At 41.0% G+C, this 15,231-nt stretch overlaps 1 protein-coding gene across 1 annotated transcript in view; it reads right to left on the minus strand.

Moving 5' to 3' along the window:
• Positions 1-15,231, minus strand: part of LOC139747155 (RNA-binding protein 28) — an 85,931-nt gene that overhangs the window by 51,415 nt on the left and 19,285 nt on the right. The window contains exon 4 of the mRNA XM_071659106.1: positions 1,855-2,315. Coding sequence (XP_071515207.1) covers positions 1,855-2,315 — 461 coding nt within the window. The remainder of the gene's footprint in view (positions 1-1,854; positions 2,316-15,231) is intronic.

The raw sequence follows: 15,231 nt of genomic DNA on the forward strand, positions 1-15,231 counted from the left end.
AAAAATGTGGGGAAGGAAAGAAAGTCATCTGAAAGAGCAAAATGGGTATGTTTGAAGGAATAGTAGTTCCAACAATACTATACGGTTGTATGGAGGGTGGATGTGTTGGAAATGAAATGTTTGAGGACAATATATGACGTGAGGTGGTTTGATCGAGTAAGTAATGAAAGGGTAAGAAAGATGTGTGGAAAAAAAAAGTGTATGCTTGAGAGAGCAAAAGAGGATGCATTAAAATGGTTTGGACATATGGAGAGAATGAGTAAGGAAAGATTGACAAAGAGGATATATGTGTCAGAGGTGGGAGGAACAAGAAGTGGGAGACTAAATTGGAGGTGGAAGGATGGCGTGAAAAAGATTCTGAGCGATCGGGGCCTGAATATACATGAGGGTAAGAGGCATGCAAGGAATAGAGTGAATTGGAATGATTTGTTATGCTGGAGTTGACTTGCTGCCAATGATCTGAACCAGGGAATGTGAAGCATCTGGGGTAAACCATGGAAAGGTCTGTGGGGCCTAGATGAGGAAAGGGAGCTGTGGTTTTGGTGCATTACACATGACAGCTAGAGACTGAGTGTGAACCAATGTGGCCTTTTTTGTCTGTTTTCCCAGCACTGCCTCACTGAAGCAGGGGGTAGCGATGCTGTTTCCTGTGGGGCAGGGTTGCGCCAGGAATGGATGAAGGCAAGCAAGTAAGAATATGTACATGTTTATGTATGTATATGTCTGTGTGTGTATGTATATGTATGTACACATTGGTATGAATATGTATGCATATGTGCATATATATATATGGGAGCGGGGGGCTGGAAATCCTCCCCTCTCATTATTTTTTTTTTAATTTTCCAAAAGAAGGAACAGAGAAGGGGGCCAGGTGAGGATATTCCCTTAAAGGCCCAGTTCTCTGTTCTTAACGCTACCTCGCTAATGCGGGAAATGGCGAATAGTTTGAAAGAAATGTGCATATATGGGCATTTATGTACACATATGTGTATATGAGTGGATGGGCCATTCTTTGTCTGTTTCCTGGCACTACCTTGCTGATGCAGGGAATAGCAATTATGTATAATAATAATATGGAATAATAATTTATACTCCAATCCATCCTTTTCCCATTCCTTAAAATTAGTCACCAGGCCAAATTGTTGTTGCTTCTAGAATGTCTATATTCTTCAAAGTCCCCTGAATTTTTTTTACATCAAATTCTGCTATTTTTGTTTTGTGGGTCTGTATTTCATAAAGTTAACTGAGTTTAAGGGTAGTATACTTACTGCTAATGATTTACATTTCTTGTCAGATATCATCATAACTGCTTTGCATCAAACTTACTCCTTACATATATTCCGACACTACTCTCAATACTTTTTCTCAATCAGCACTGAAGGTTTTATATCCTTCCAAATCTGTTTTGCTTGTTAATTTTCTCATTCAACAAGTTTCAGTATCACTGATGAATATTGTGTTATCACTTGTATACTCATTAACATGTTTGGTTTTAAAACTGAACTGTTCAGTTATTAAACTAGGTATATTCAAACAAAACGTTTTCCATGAATTATTTTTCTTCGTTTCACTTATTTTGTTGTCTGTGCTTGTTAGAGAGAGAGAGAGAGAGAGAGAGAGAGAGAGAGAGTACATACCTACAAGTACCTAAATCAAAATTCTGCAGCACTCACCACTGGAAAACTCAATAAGGTCATTTGAATTACATGTTGCTGAGGGTTGTGTATAATATGGACAGAATGTGAGTTTCTGGACTGAATCTCAGAAACCTAAATGTGGGTGTGGCAGACAGATTAAGAAAGAAAGGGAGAGAGTTCAAAAGTCTCATAACTCCAATAAAAGGAAAACACTAACCATGAACTGTACAAATGCTGTGCCACGTGGATGCTCGGTAAGTTTGTCAATACACAGCAAAACATATTTCAGCTCCCCGTACTTTCTTAAAACTTCAGCAATCTCTTCCTCTGTTGCATCAAATGAAAGGTTCTTTATGAATAAAGTTCGTTCTTGAACAACATCCTTGCTGGGACCTTTAGTTGGCGGCTGTTTTGTCTTTGTTGGCGTGGGTTTTTCATCGTCCTCACTCTTACTATCAGTTTCAATGCCTTCATCTAAACTGCTATCACCATCTTCATCGTCACTATCTAACTTTTCTTTTTTTATTTCTATTTCTTCCTTGTTGTCTTCTTCATCACTACTGACCACTTCTTCCTTTATCGTCACTTCTGTAGCTTCATCATCTGGAGTTTCAGCCTTAACTTCACTTCGCTTATATTTTTCTTTTGGAACAGCTAAATCGACAGAAATAGGCCTCCCTTAAAAATAAAGAAAATCATAAATAATATACATTTGATAGTACAGTAATATTTTCTCAAAGGAAAGAACAAGAATACTAAAGATGACAGTTTTCATAGAGTGACCTTTTTCATAGTTACAGAATCCATAAAATGAAAAAATGAAGAATGTACACACTGAGGAGATAGTGGAACTCTAGCATCAATGGAAATCCCCTAAACAATAAATTCTGTAAAGTAAACAGACATCAATAACCCATCTAACAGGGGAAAGCAGTCAGCTGCTTGTCCCACCTCCCTGAATTTACATACCCCTTCTTCCACTTCATATGTTCCACAACACAGAAAGAAATCCCTTTCCATTAAAAAACTTTTCTTTGTTGAGCAATGAGCTAGAAAGACTACACACAATCAGATAGATGCCTCAGTAAAACTACAGGAAATTTTTTCCATATTTTCAATGTGCAAAAAATTCTAAACATGTGGATCTACATAAACCTGGTTATTTGTGTCCTTCCAGAAGAAAAAATCAAAGCAGGAAAACTCTCAACAAAACCCATTTGAAATAAAAATGAGTTACATGAAATACATTATATTTACATTTTTTATTCTTTATTTATTTTCTATTTATTTTGCTTTGTCACTGTCTCCCGCGTTAGCGAGGTAGCGCAAGGAAACAGACGTAAGAATGGCCTAACCCACCCACATACACATGTATATACATACACGTCCCCACATGCAAATATACATACCTATACATCTCAACATATACTTATATATACAAACACAGACATATACATATATACACATGTACATAATTCATAGTCTGCCTTTATTCATTCCCATCGCCACCTCGCCACACATGAAATAACATCCCCCTCCCCCCCTCATGTGTACGAGGTAGCGCTAGGAAAAGACAACAAAGGCCACATTCGTTCACACTCAGTCTCTAGCTGTCATGTAATAATGCACCGAAACCACAGCTCCCTTTCCACTCCAGGCCCCACACAACTTTCCATGGTTTACCCCAGATGCTTCACATGCCCTGGTTCAATCCATTGACAGCACGTCGACCCCGGTATACCACATCGTTCCAATTCCCTCTATTCCTTGCACCCTCCTGCATGTTCAGGCCCCGATCACTCAAAATCTTTTTCAATCCATCTTTCCACCTCCAATTTGGTCTCCCACTTCTCCTCGTTCCCTCCACCTCTGACACATATATCCTCTTGGTCAATCTTTCCTCAATCATTCTCTCCATGTGCCCAAACCATTTCAAAACACCCTCTTCTGCTCTCTCAACCACACTCTTTTTATTACCACACATCTCTCTTACCTATTATTACTTACTCGATCAAACCACCTCACACCACATACTGTCCTCAAACATCTCATTTCCAGCACATCCATCCTCCTCCACACAACTCTATCCATAGCCCACGCTTCGCAACCATATAACATTGTTGGAACCACTATTCCTTCAAACATACCCATTTTTGCTTTCCGAGATAATGTTCTCGACTTTCACACATTCTTCAAGGCTCCCAGAATTTTCGCCCCCTCCCCCACCCTATGATCCACTTCCGCTTCCATGATTCCATCCGCTGCTAAATCCACTCCCAGATATTTAAAACACTTCACTTCCTCCAGTTTTTCTCCATTCAAACTTACCTCCCAATTGACTTGACCCTCAACCCTACTGTACCTAATAACCTTGCTCTTATTCACATTTACTCTCAACTTTCTTCTTTCACACACTTTATCAAACTCAGTCACCAGCTTCTGTAGTTTCTCACATGAATCAGCCACCAGCGCTGTATCATTGCTTTCTCCAGCATTAGTAAGGTAACGCAAGGAAACAGACGAGGAATGGCCCAACCCACCCACATACACATGTACATACATAAATGCCCATACACGCATGTATACATACATACCCAGACATATTTATTCATTTTACCATACTTTGTCACTGTCTCCTGCATCAGCGATGTAGCGTAAGGAAATAGACGAAAGAATGGCCCAACCCACCCACATACACATGTATATACATAAACACCCACACATGCACATATACATACCTATACATTTCAATGTAGACATATGTACATATACATACAGACATATATATGTATACACATGTACACATTCATACATGCTGCCTTCATCCATTCCCGCCGCCACCCTGCCACACATAAAATGGCACCCCCCTCCCCTGGGTGCATGTGAGGTAGCGCTAGGAAAAGACGAAAAAAGGCCATGTTCGTTTACACTCAGTCTCTAACTGTCGTGTGTAATGCACCGAAACCACAGCTCCCTTTCCACATCCAGGCAACACAAAACTTTCCATGGTTTACCCCAGAAACTTCACGTGCTCTGGTTCAATCTATTAAAAGCACGTCAACACCTTTCACCCTCCTGTATGTCCAGGCCCCGATCGCTCAAAATCTTTTTCACTCTATCCTTCCACCTCTAATTTGGTCTCCCACTTCTCGTTCCCTCCATCTCTGACACATAATTCCTCTCGGTCAATCTTTCTTCACTCACTCTCTCCATCTGACCAAACCATTTCAATACACCCTCTTCTCCTCTCTCAACCACACTCTTTTTATTACCACACATCTCTCCTACCCTTTCATTACTTACTTGATCAAACCACCTCACAGCACATATTGTCCTCAAACATCTCATTTCCAACACATCCACCCTCTCCACACAACCCTATCTATAGCCCCTGCCTCACAACCATATAACATTGATGGAACCACTATTCCTAACTCCCCACCCTGTGACTCACTTCTGCTTCCATGGTTCCATCCACTGTTAAATGCACTCCCAGTTATCTAAAACACTTCACTTCCTCCAGTTTTTCTCCATTCAAACTTACCTCCCAATTTATTTGTCCCTCAACCCTACTGAGCCTAATACCCTTGCTCTTATTCGCATTTACTCTCAGCTTTCTTCTTTCACACACTTTACCAAACTCAGTCACCAGCTTCTGCAGTTTCTCACCCAAATCAGACACCAGTGCTGTATCATCAGCAAACAACTGACTCACTTTCCAAGCCCTCTCATCCATAATAGACTGCATACTTGCCCCTCTCTCCAAAACTCTTGCATTCACTTTCCTAACAACCCCATCCATAAACACATTAAACAACCATGAAGACATCATGCACCCCTGCCACAAATCGACATTCACTGGGAACCAATCACTTTCCTCTCTTCCTACTCGTACAAATGCCTTACATCCTCAATAAAAACTTTTCACTACTTCCAGCAACTTACCTCCCACACCATATACTCTTAATACCTTCCACAAAGCATCTTTATCAACTCTTATCATATGCGTTCTCCAGATCCATAAATGCTACATACAAATCCATTTGCTTTTCTAAGTATTTCTCACATACATTCTTCAAAGCAAACACCTGATCCACACATCCTCTACCACTTCTGAAACCACACTGCTCTTCCTCAATCTGATGTTCTGTACATGCCTTCACCCTCTCAATCAATACCCTCCCATAAAATTTCCCACAAATACTCAAACTTATACCTCTGTAGTTTGTGCACTTACCTTTATCCCATTTGCCTTTGTACAATGGCACTATGCATGCATTCCGCCAATCCTCAAGCACTTCATCATGAACCATACATACATTGAATATCCTCACCAAACAGTCAACAACACAGTCACCCCCCTTTTTCAATAAATTTCACCGCAATACCATCCAAACCTGCTGCCTTGCCGGCTTTCATCTTCTGCAAAGGTTTCACTTCCTCTTCTCTGTTTATCAAATCATTCTCCCTGACCCTCTCACTTTGCACACCACCTCAACCAAAACACTCTATATCTGCCACTCTATCATCAAACACATTCAACAAAACTTCAAAATCTCACTCCATCTCCCTCTCACTTCACCACTACTTGTTACTACCTCCCCATTAGCCCCCTTCACCAATGTTCCCATTTGTTCTCTTGTCTTACGCACTTTATTTACCTCCTTCCAAAACATCTTTTCATTCTCCCTAAAATTTAATGATACTCTCTCACCCCAACTCTCATTTGCCCTCTTTTTCACCTCATGCACCTTTTTCTCTTAACCTATTGCCTCTTTCTTTTATACATTTCCCAGTCATTTAGCACTACCTCCCTGCAAAAATCATCCAAATGCCTCTCTCTTCTCTTTCACTAACAATCTTACCTCTCCATCCTACCACTCACTACCCTTCTAATCTGCCCACCTTTCCCAAAGACATAAACATATATATATACACATGCACACACTCACACATGCTGCCTTCATTCATTTCTATTGCCACCCCGCCACACATGAGACAGCACCCTCCCCCTCCAGCAAGGTAGTGCTAGGAAAAGACAAAAAAGGCCACATTCGTTCACACTCAGTCTCGAGCTGTCATGTGTAATGCATCAAAACCACAGCTCCCTTTCCACATCCAGTCCCCACAGACCTTTCCATTGTTTACCCAAGACACTTCACATGCCCTGGTTCAATCCATTGACAGCACATTGACCCCAGTATACCACATCATTCCAATTCACTCTGTTCCCTGCACGCCTTTCACCCTCCTGTATGTTCAGGCCCCAATCACTCAAAATCTTTTTCACTTCATCCTTCTACCTCCAATTTGGTCTCCCACTTCTTGTTCCCTCTACCTCTTTTCTCACTCATTCTCTCCATGTGACAAAACCATTTCAACACACCCTCTTCTCCTCTCTCAACCACACTCTATTTATTACCATGCATTTCTCTTACCCTTTTATCACTTACTCGATCAAACCACCTCACACCATATACTGTCCTTAAATATTTCATTTCCAACACATCCACCCTCCTCCGCACAACCCTAACTATAGCCCATGCCTTGCAACCATATAACATTGTTAGAATCACTATTCCTTCAAAATTCCCATTTTTGCTCTCCGAGATAATGTTCTCGCCTTCCACACATTCTTCAACGCTTCCAGAACCTTTACCCCCTCCCCCACTCTGTGACTCACTTCCATGGTTCCATCTGTGGCTAAATCCACCCCCAGATATCTAAAACACCTCATTTCCTCCAGTTTGTCTCCATTCAATCTAACCTTCCAAATAACTTGTCCCTTAATCATACTGAACCTAATAACCTTGCTCTTATTCACATTTACTCTCAGCTTTCTTCTTTCACACACTTTACCAAACTCAGTCACCAACTTCTACAGTTTCTCACACGAATCAGCCACCAGCGTTGTATCATCAGCGAACAACAACTGACTCACTTCCCAAGCCCTCTCATCCACAACAGACTGCATACTTGCCTCTTTCTCCAAAACTCTTGCATTCACCTTCCTAACAACCCCATCCACAAACAAATCAAACAACCATGGAGACATAATGCACCCCTGTTGCAAACCGACATTCACTGGGAACCAATCACTTTCCTCGCTTCCTCTACTCGTACACACGCCTTACATCCTCAAGAAAAACATTTCACTGCTTCTAGCAACTTACCTGCGACACCATTAACTCTTACTACTTTCCGCAGAGCATCTCTATCAACTCTATCATATGCCTTCTCCTGATCCATAAATGCTACATTCAAATCCATCCACTTTTCTAAGTATTTCTCACACACATTCTTCAAAGCAAACACCTGATCCACATATCCTCTACCACTTCTGAAACCACACTGCTCTTCCCGAATCTGATGCCTTTACCTTCTCAAGCAATACCCTCCCATATAATTTCCCAGGACCCTTTATCCCCTTTCCCTTTGTACAATGGCACTGTGCATGCATTCCACCAAACCTCAGGCACTTCACCATGATCCATACATACAATGAATATCCTTATCAACAACACAGTCACCCATTTTAATACATTCCACTGCAATACCATCCAAACCCGCTGCCTTGTCAGCTTTCATCTTCCGCAAAGCTTTCACTACCTCTTCTCTGTTTATCAAACAATTCTTCCTGACCCAATTACTTCGCACACTATCCTGATCAAAACACATATCTGCCACTCTGTCATCAAACACATTCAACAAATCTTCAAAATACTCACTCCATCTTCTTACTTTATCACTTCTTGTTATTAACTCCCCATTAGCCCAATCCACCCATGTTCCCATTTGTTCTCTTGTCTTATGCACTTTATTTACCTTCTTCGAAACCACTGTTTTATTTTCCCTAAAATTCAATGATACCCTCTCACCCCAACTCTCATTTGCCCTCTTTTTCACCTCTTGCACCTTTCTCTTGACCTCCTGCCACTTTCTTTTATACATTCCCCAGTCATTTGCACTACTTCCTTGCAAAAATCATCCAAACACCTCTCTCTTCTATTTCACTAACAATCTTACTTCTTCATCCCACCACTCACTACCCTTTCTAATCTACCCACTTCCCACCTTTCTCATACTACAAGCATCTTTTGCGCAAGCCATCACTAGTTCCCTAAATGCATCCCATTCCTCCCCCACTCCCTTTCGTCATTTGCTCTCACCTTTTCCCTTTCTGCACTCAATCTCTCTTGATACTTCCTCATACAAGTCTCCTTTCCAAACTCACTCTCACCACTCTCTTCTCACCAACATTCTCTCTTCTTTTTGGAAAACCTTCACAAATCTTCACCTTCGCCTCCACATGATAGTGATCAGACATCCCTCCAGCTGCCCCTCTCTTCACATTAACATCCAAAAGTCTCTCTTTCACATGTTTATCAATTAAAATGTAATCTAATAACACCCTCTCGCCATCTCTCCTACTCATATATATATATATATATATTTTTTTCTTTCTTTTAAACTATTCGCCATTTCCCGCGTTAGCGAGGTAGCGCTAAGAACAGAGGACTGGGCGTTTTTTGGAATATCCTCAACTGGCCCCCTCTGTTCCTTCTTTTGGAAAATCTAAAAAAAAAAACGAGAGGGGAGGATTTCCAGCCCCCCGCTCCCTCCCCTTTTAGTCGCCTTCTACGACACGCAGGGAATACGTGGGAAGTATTCTTAATCCCCTATCCCCAGGGATAATATATATATATATATATATATATATATATATATATATATATATATATATATATATATATATATTTTTTTTTTGCCGGTCTCCCGCGTTTGCGAGGTAGCGCAAGGAAACAGACGAAAGAAATGGCCCAACCCACCCCCATACACATGTATATACATACGTCCACACACGCAAATATACATACCTACACAGCTTTCGATGGTTCATCCCAGACGCTTCACATGCCCTGATTCAATCCACTGACAGCACGTCAACCCCAGTATACCACATCGATCCAATTCACTCTATTCCTTGCCCTCCTTTCACCCTCCTGTATGTTCAGGCCCCGATCACACAAAATCTTTTTCACTCCATCTTTCCACCTCCAATTTGGTCTCCCACTTCTCGTTCCCTCCACCTCCAACACATATATCCTCTTGGTCAATCTTTCCTCACTCATTCTCTCCATGTGCCCAAACCATTTCAAAACACCCTCTTCTGCTCTCTCAACCACACTCTTTTTATTTCCTTACGTTACTTACTCGATCAAACCACCTCACACCACACATTGTCCTCAAACATCTCATTTCCAGCACATCCATCCTCCTGCGCACAACTCTATCCATAGCCCACGCCTCGCAACCATACAACATTGTTGGAACCACTATTCCTTCAAACATACCCATTTTTGCTTTCCGAGATAATGTTCTCGACTTCCACACATTCTTCAAGGCTCCCAGGATTTTCGCCCCCTCCCCCACCCTACGACCTTCTTCCGCTTCCATGATTCCATCCGCTGCCAGATCCACTCCCAGATATCTAAAACACTTTACTTCCTCCAGTTTTCTCCATTCAAACTTACCTCCCAATTGACTTGACCCTCAACCCTACTGTACCTAATAACCTTGCTCTTATTCACATTTACTCTTAACTTTCTTCTTTCACACACTTTACCAAACTCAGTCACCAGCTTCTGCAGTTTCTCACATGAATCAGCCACCAGCGCTGTATCATCGGCGAACAACAACTGACTCACTTCCCAAGCTCTCTCATCCCCAACAGACTTCATACTTGCCTCTCTTTCCAAAACTCTTGCATTTACCTCCCTAACAACCCCATCCAAAAACAAATTAAACAACCATGGAGACATCACACACCCCTGCCGCAAACCTACATTCACTGAGAACCAATCACTTTCCTCTCTTCCTACACGTACACATGCCTTACATCCTCAATAAAAACTTTTCACTGCTTCTAACAACTTGTCTCCCACACCATATATTCTTAATACCTTCTACAGAGCATCTCTATCAACTCTATCATATGCCTTGTCCAGATCCATAAATGCTACATACAAATCCATTTGCTTTTCTAAGTATTTCCCACATACATTCTTCAAAGCAAACACCTGATCCACACATCCTCTACCACTTCTGAAACCACACTGCTCTTCCCCAATGTGATGCTCTGTACATGCCTTAACCCTCTCAATCAATACCCTCCCATATAATTTACCAGGAATACTCAACAAACTTATACCTCTGTAATTTGAGCACTCACTCTTATCCCCTTTGCCTTTGTACAATGGCACTATGCACGCATTCCGCCAATCCTCAGGCACCTCACCATGAGTCATACATACATTAAATAACCTTACCAATCAGTCAATAATACAGTCACCCCCTTTTTTAATAACTTCCACTGCAATACCATCCAAACCTGCTGCCTTGCCGGCTTTCATCTTCCGCAAAGCTTTTACTATCTCTTCTCTGTTTACCAAATCATTTTCCCTAACCCTCTCACTTTGCACACCACCTCGACCAAAACAGCCTATATCTGCCACTCTATCATCAAACACATTCAACAAACCTTCAAAATACTCACTCCATCTCCTTCATATATATATATATATATATATATATATATATATATATATATATTTTTTTTTGCCGGTCTCCCGCGTTTGCGAGGTAGCGCAAGGAACACACGAAAGAAATGGCCCAACCCACCCCCATACACATGTATATACATACATCCACACACGCAAATATACATACCTACACAACTTTCCATGGTTTACCCCAGACGCTTCACATGCCCTGATTCAATCCACTGACAGCACGTCAACCCCGGTATACCACATCGATCCAATTTACTCTATTCCTTGCCCTCCTTTCACCCTCCTGCATGTTCAGGCCCCGATCACACAAAATCTTTTTCACTCCATCTTTCCACCTCCAATTTGGTCTCCCTCTTCTCCTCGTTCCCTCCACCTCCGACACATATATCCTCTTGGTCAATCTTTCCTCACTCATTCTCTCCATGTGCCCAAACCATTTCAAAACACCCTCTTCTGCTCTCTTACCCTTACGTTACTTACTCGATCAAACCACCTCACACCACACATTGTCCTCAAACATCTCATTTCCAGCACATCCATCCTCCTGCGCACAACTCTATCCATAGCCCACGCCTCGCAACCATACAACTTCCTTAGAAGTGAACATATTGACTGACATTCTTTTCAAAAGAAGCCAGTTTTGTTAACATTTAAAGAGGTATATAACCTTCCACCTCATTAATTTCTTTCAAAGACTCATGGTACTTTTCTCTTGTCTCTGTACCATGAACATCATCAGTCATGTAGATGCTATGTACACTGTGGCACCTCCTGGACCTCTTAAACCACCCCTTACTTACATCAAAAGCTTCCTAGTGAGTTGTCTTGCTTAGTTTACTCTTCAGATCATCATATAATTACTTAGCCTTGGAGTCACTGGACTCTGTCTGTGGTTAGGCCACAAGAGAAAAATCACTTCAACAAAGTTGTGTATCATCAGAGTACAATCTTGCTGAAGAACTTCTCATTCCAAAGGAGTCTATCCTTTCCCTTTACTGACTGTAGTACAGCCTTGGAGCTGCTGAATACCCTGGAGATAGGGTCTTGGGATTATATCTTAACAATCAAAATAATTACTTCGCCTTCTCCTGGATAATCACAATTAACATCGGCATACTCCCCTGATTATGGATCATGACAGAAAAAGTCCGAAGGTTTTTCCATCATAATGCTACCTCCTATTTGTCTGATACAATAATGTAACAGTTAATGGAGTGCTACTTACAGAACTATACCTTACTTTCTCTTTAGTTTGGCTAACAGTGGCCACTGCTGAATAAATGAAACCCAAAGGCTTTGCTAAACCCAACAGTTCCTCACCAGCATCAAAGCACCAGAGCACTTCTAATTTCACATCTAGTGTTATCCCTTCTTAAATTACTCAACTTAGTATTGTTATTATTCTTTGCAGATGAAATGAAATGGCTACACTTACTGGAGGCATATAATAATGGGTAAAAGGACATACAGTCCATGAGGAGAGCAGTGACAGATGTGTGGGTTTCTTGGGAAGGTGACTACCAGTGAGTGAGATGTGAACTGCAATGTATTTTGCCATGGTGTGTTGCCATATAATCTACCTAGTAAAAAATATCCCAAAATATTTTGAAATACCTCACTGAAGGAAAGTATATTTTTGATATAAAAAACATTTTCATTTTTCAGATCTGTTACTTCTATGATAAGTCACAGGACACACCACAAAACTGTACCCTTATTCTACAAGATAAGTATGAAACCTGGTTCTACGAAGCTGTTATTGGGAGGATGCTGATAGTTGGTGATGTGGTGAAAAAGAGAAAGTAAAACATCAATTAAAGAGTAAGAAAAGAGTATGGTGGAACAAAACATGCTTGTCTGTCAAATGAGTGGACCAAATTATTATTCAACTATACAAAGTAAAGAGGTAAAGGTTGATATAAAAATATTGAACACCTGAAAGCCTAAAACTCCAAAAATCTGTAGTCCAACCCATTAATAAATTAACCCTAAACTGGATCTGCGTTTGCAGAGTTAGCTGTTTTGTATTTTTTCTTTCTTTCTTATACACCTCTTCACCATTTCCCACATTAGTGACGTACCACCAAGAACAGACAAAGAAAAGGCCTTATTTGCTCATATCCATTCTCCAGCTGTCGTGTGTAAATGCACTGAAACAAGATCCCCATCCACAATCAAAACCTACATACCTCTCTGCGGGTTTTTCCTGGCTACTTCATATGCTTTGAATTATCCAGCATTCTTTCGTCAGTGTAAAAGTCTATAAATAACAGACAACAGTAAAAGCCTGTTTGTTTATAAATAATAAAAGAATATTACTTAAAACACGGTAAACAAAGAGATGGTACATTATAAAAAAAATCTACAGTAGTTGTGGGTTTGGCGCTTCTCAGTCAGACACTATGTTGATATCTACTGCCACTAGCAATATTCAAGTGAGGTCTGTGGTTGCCTGAAGCCATAAAGAATAAGTTCTGTGAGGCCCACAACAAAGTATTGGTGGCAGATTTGAGTAAGAAACTGAAGAAGTTGGTGACTAAACTCAGTGAGTGTGTGAAAGGAAGAAGTTGAGAGTACACTGAACAAAAGCAAGATTATTAGGGTCAGTGGAGCAGAGGAACAGGTTACCTCAGGTGCGAGTATAAATGTAGAAAATCTGGAGGAAGTGAAGTTATTCAAATATATGGGAGTGGACATGAAAGCAAATGGAACCATGGAAGCAGATGTGAGTCATAAAGCTGGTGAGGGAGGCAACAGTTCTGGAAGGATTGAGGAATGTGTGGAAAGAGATTTCGTTATCTGAGAAATCAAAATTGGGTACATTTGAAGGTACAGTAGTTTCAACAAGTCTGTATGGATGCAAATTATGCACTATAAACAAGGATGTGCAGAGGAAGATGGATGTGTAGGAAATTAAATGTTTGATGACAGTATGTATTATCAGGTAATTTGATTAAGTAATAAAAAGTTTATTCAATGTATGTATGACTCATGGTGCGGTGCCTGAGGATTGGCGGAATGCTTGCATAGTGCCACTGTACAAAGGCAAAGGGGATAAAAGTGAGTGCTCAAATTACAGAGGTATAAGTTTGTTGAGTATTCCTGGGAAATTATATGGGAGGGTATTGATTGAGAGGGTGAAGGCATGTACAGAGCATCACATTGGGGAAGAGCAGTGTGGTTTCAGAAGTGGTAGACGATGTGTGGGTCAGGTGTTTGCTTTGAAGAATGTATGTTTAATTTGTTTATGGATGGGGTTGTTAGGGAGGTGAATGCAAGAGTTTTGGAAAGAGGGGCAAGTATGCAGTCTGTTGTGGATGAGAGAGCTTGGGAAGTGAGTAAGTTGTTGTTCGCTGATGATACAGCGCTAGTAGCTGATTCATGTGAGAAACTGCAGAAGCTGGTGACTGAGTTTGGTAAAGTGTGTGAAAGAAGAAAGCTGAGAGTAATTGTGAATAAGAGCAAGGATATTAGGTACAGTAGGGTTGAGGGACAAGTCAATTGGGAGGTAAGCTTGAATGGAGAAAAACTGGAGGAAGTGAAGTGTTTTATATATATGGGAGTGGATTTGGCAGCGGATGGAACCATGGAAGCAGAAGTGAATCATAGGGTGGGGGAGGGGGCAAAAGTTCTGGGAGTGTTGAAGAATGTGTGGAAGTCGAGAACATTATCTCGGAAAGCAAAAATGGGTATGTTTGAAGGAATAGTGGTTCCAACATTGTTATATGGTTGCGAGGCATGGGCTATGGATAGAATTGTGTGGAGGAGGGTGGATGTGCTGGAAATGAAATGTTTGAGGACAATATGTGGTGTGAGGTGGTTTGATCGAGTAAGTAATAATAGGGTAAGAGAGATGTGTGGTAATAAAAAGAGTGGCTGAGAGAGCAGAAGAGGCTGTTTTGAAATGGTTTGGTCACATGGAGAGAATGAGAGAGGAAAGATTGACAAAGAGGATATATGTGTCAGAGGTGGAGGGAATGAGGAGAAGTGGGAGACCAAATTGGAGGTGGAAAGATGGAGTG

This window comes from Panulirus ornatus, chromosome 67 (assembly GCF_036320965.1).
Source record: "Panulirus ornatus isolate Po-2019 chromosome 67, ASM3632096v1, whole genome shotgun sequence".
Classification (NCBI taxonomy): domain Eukaryota; kingdom Metazoa; phylum Arthropoda; class Malacostraca; order Decapoda; family Palinuridae; genus Panulirus; species Panulirus ornatus.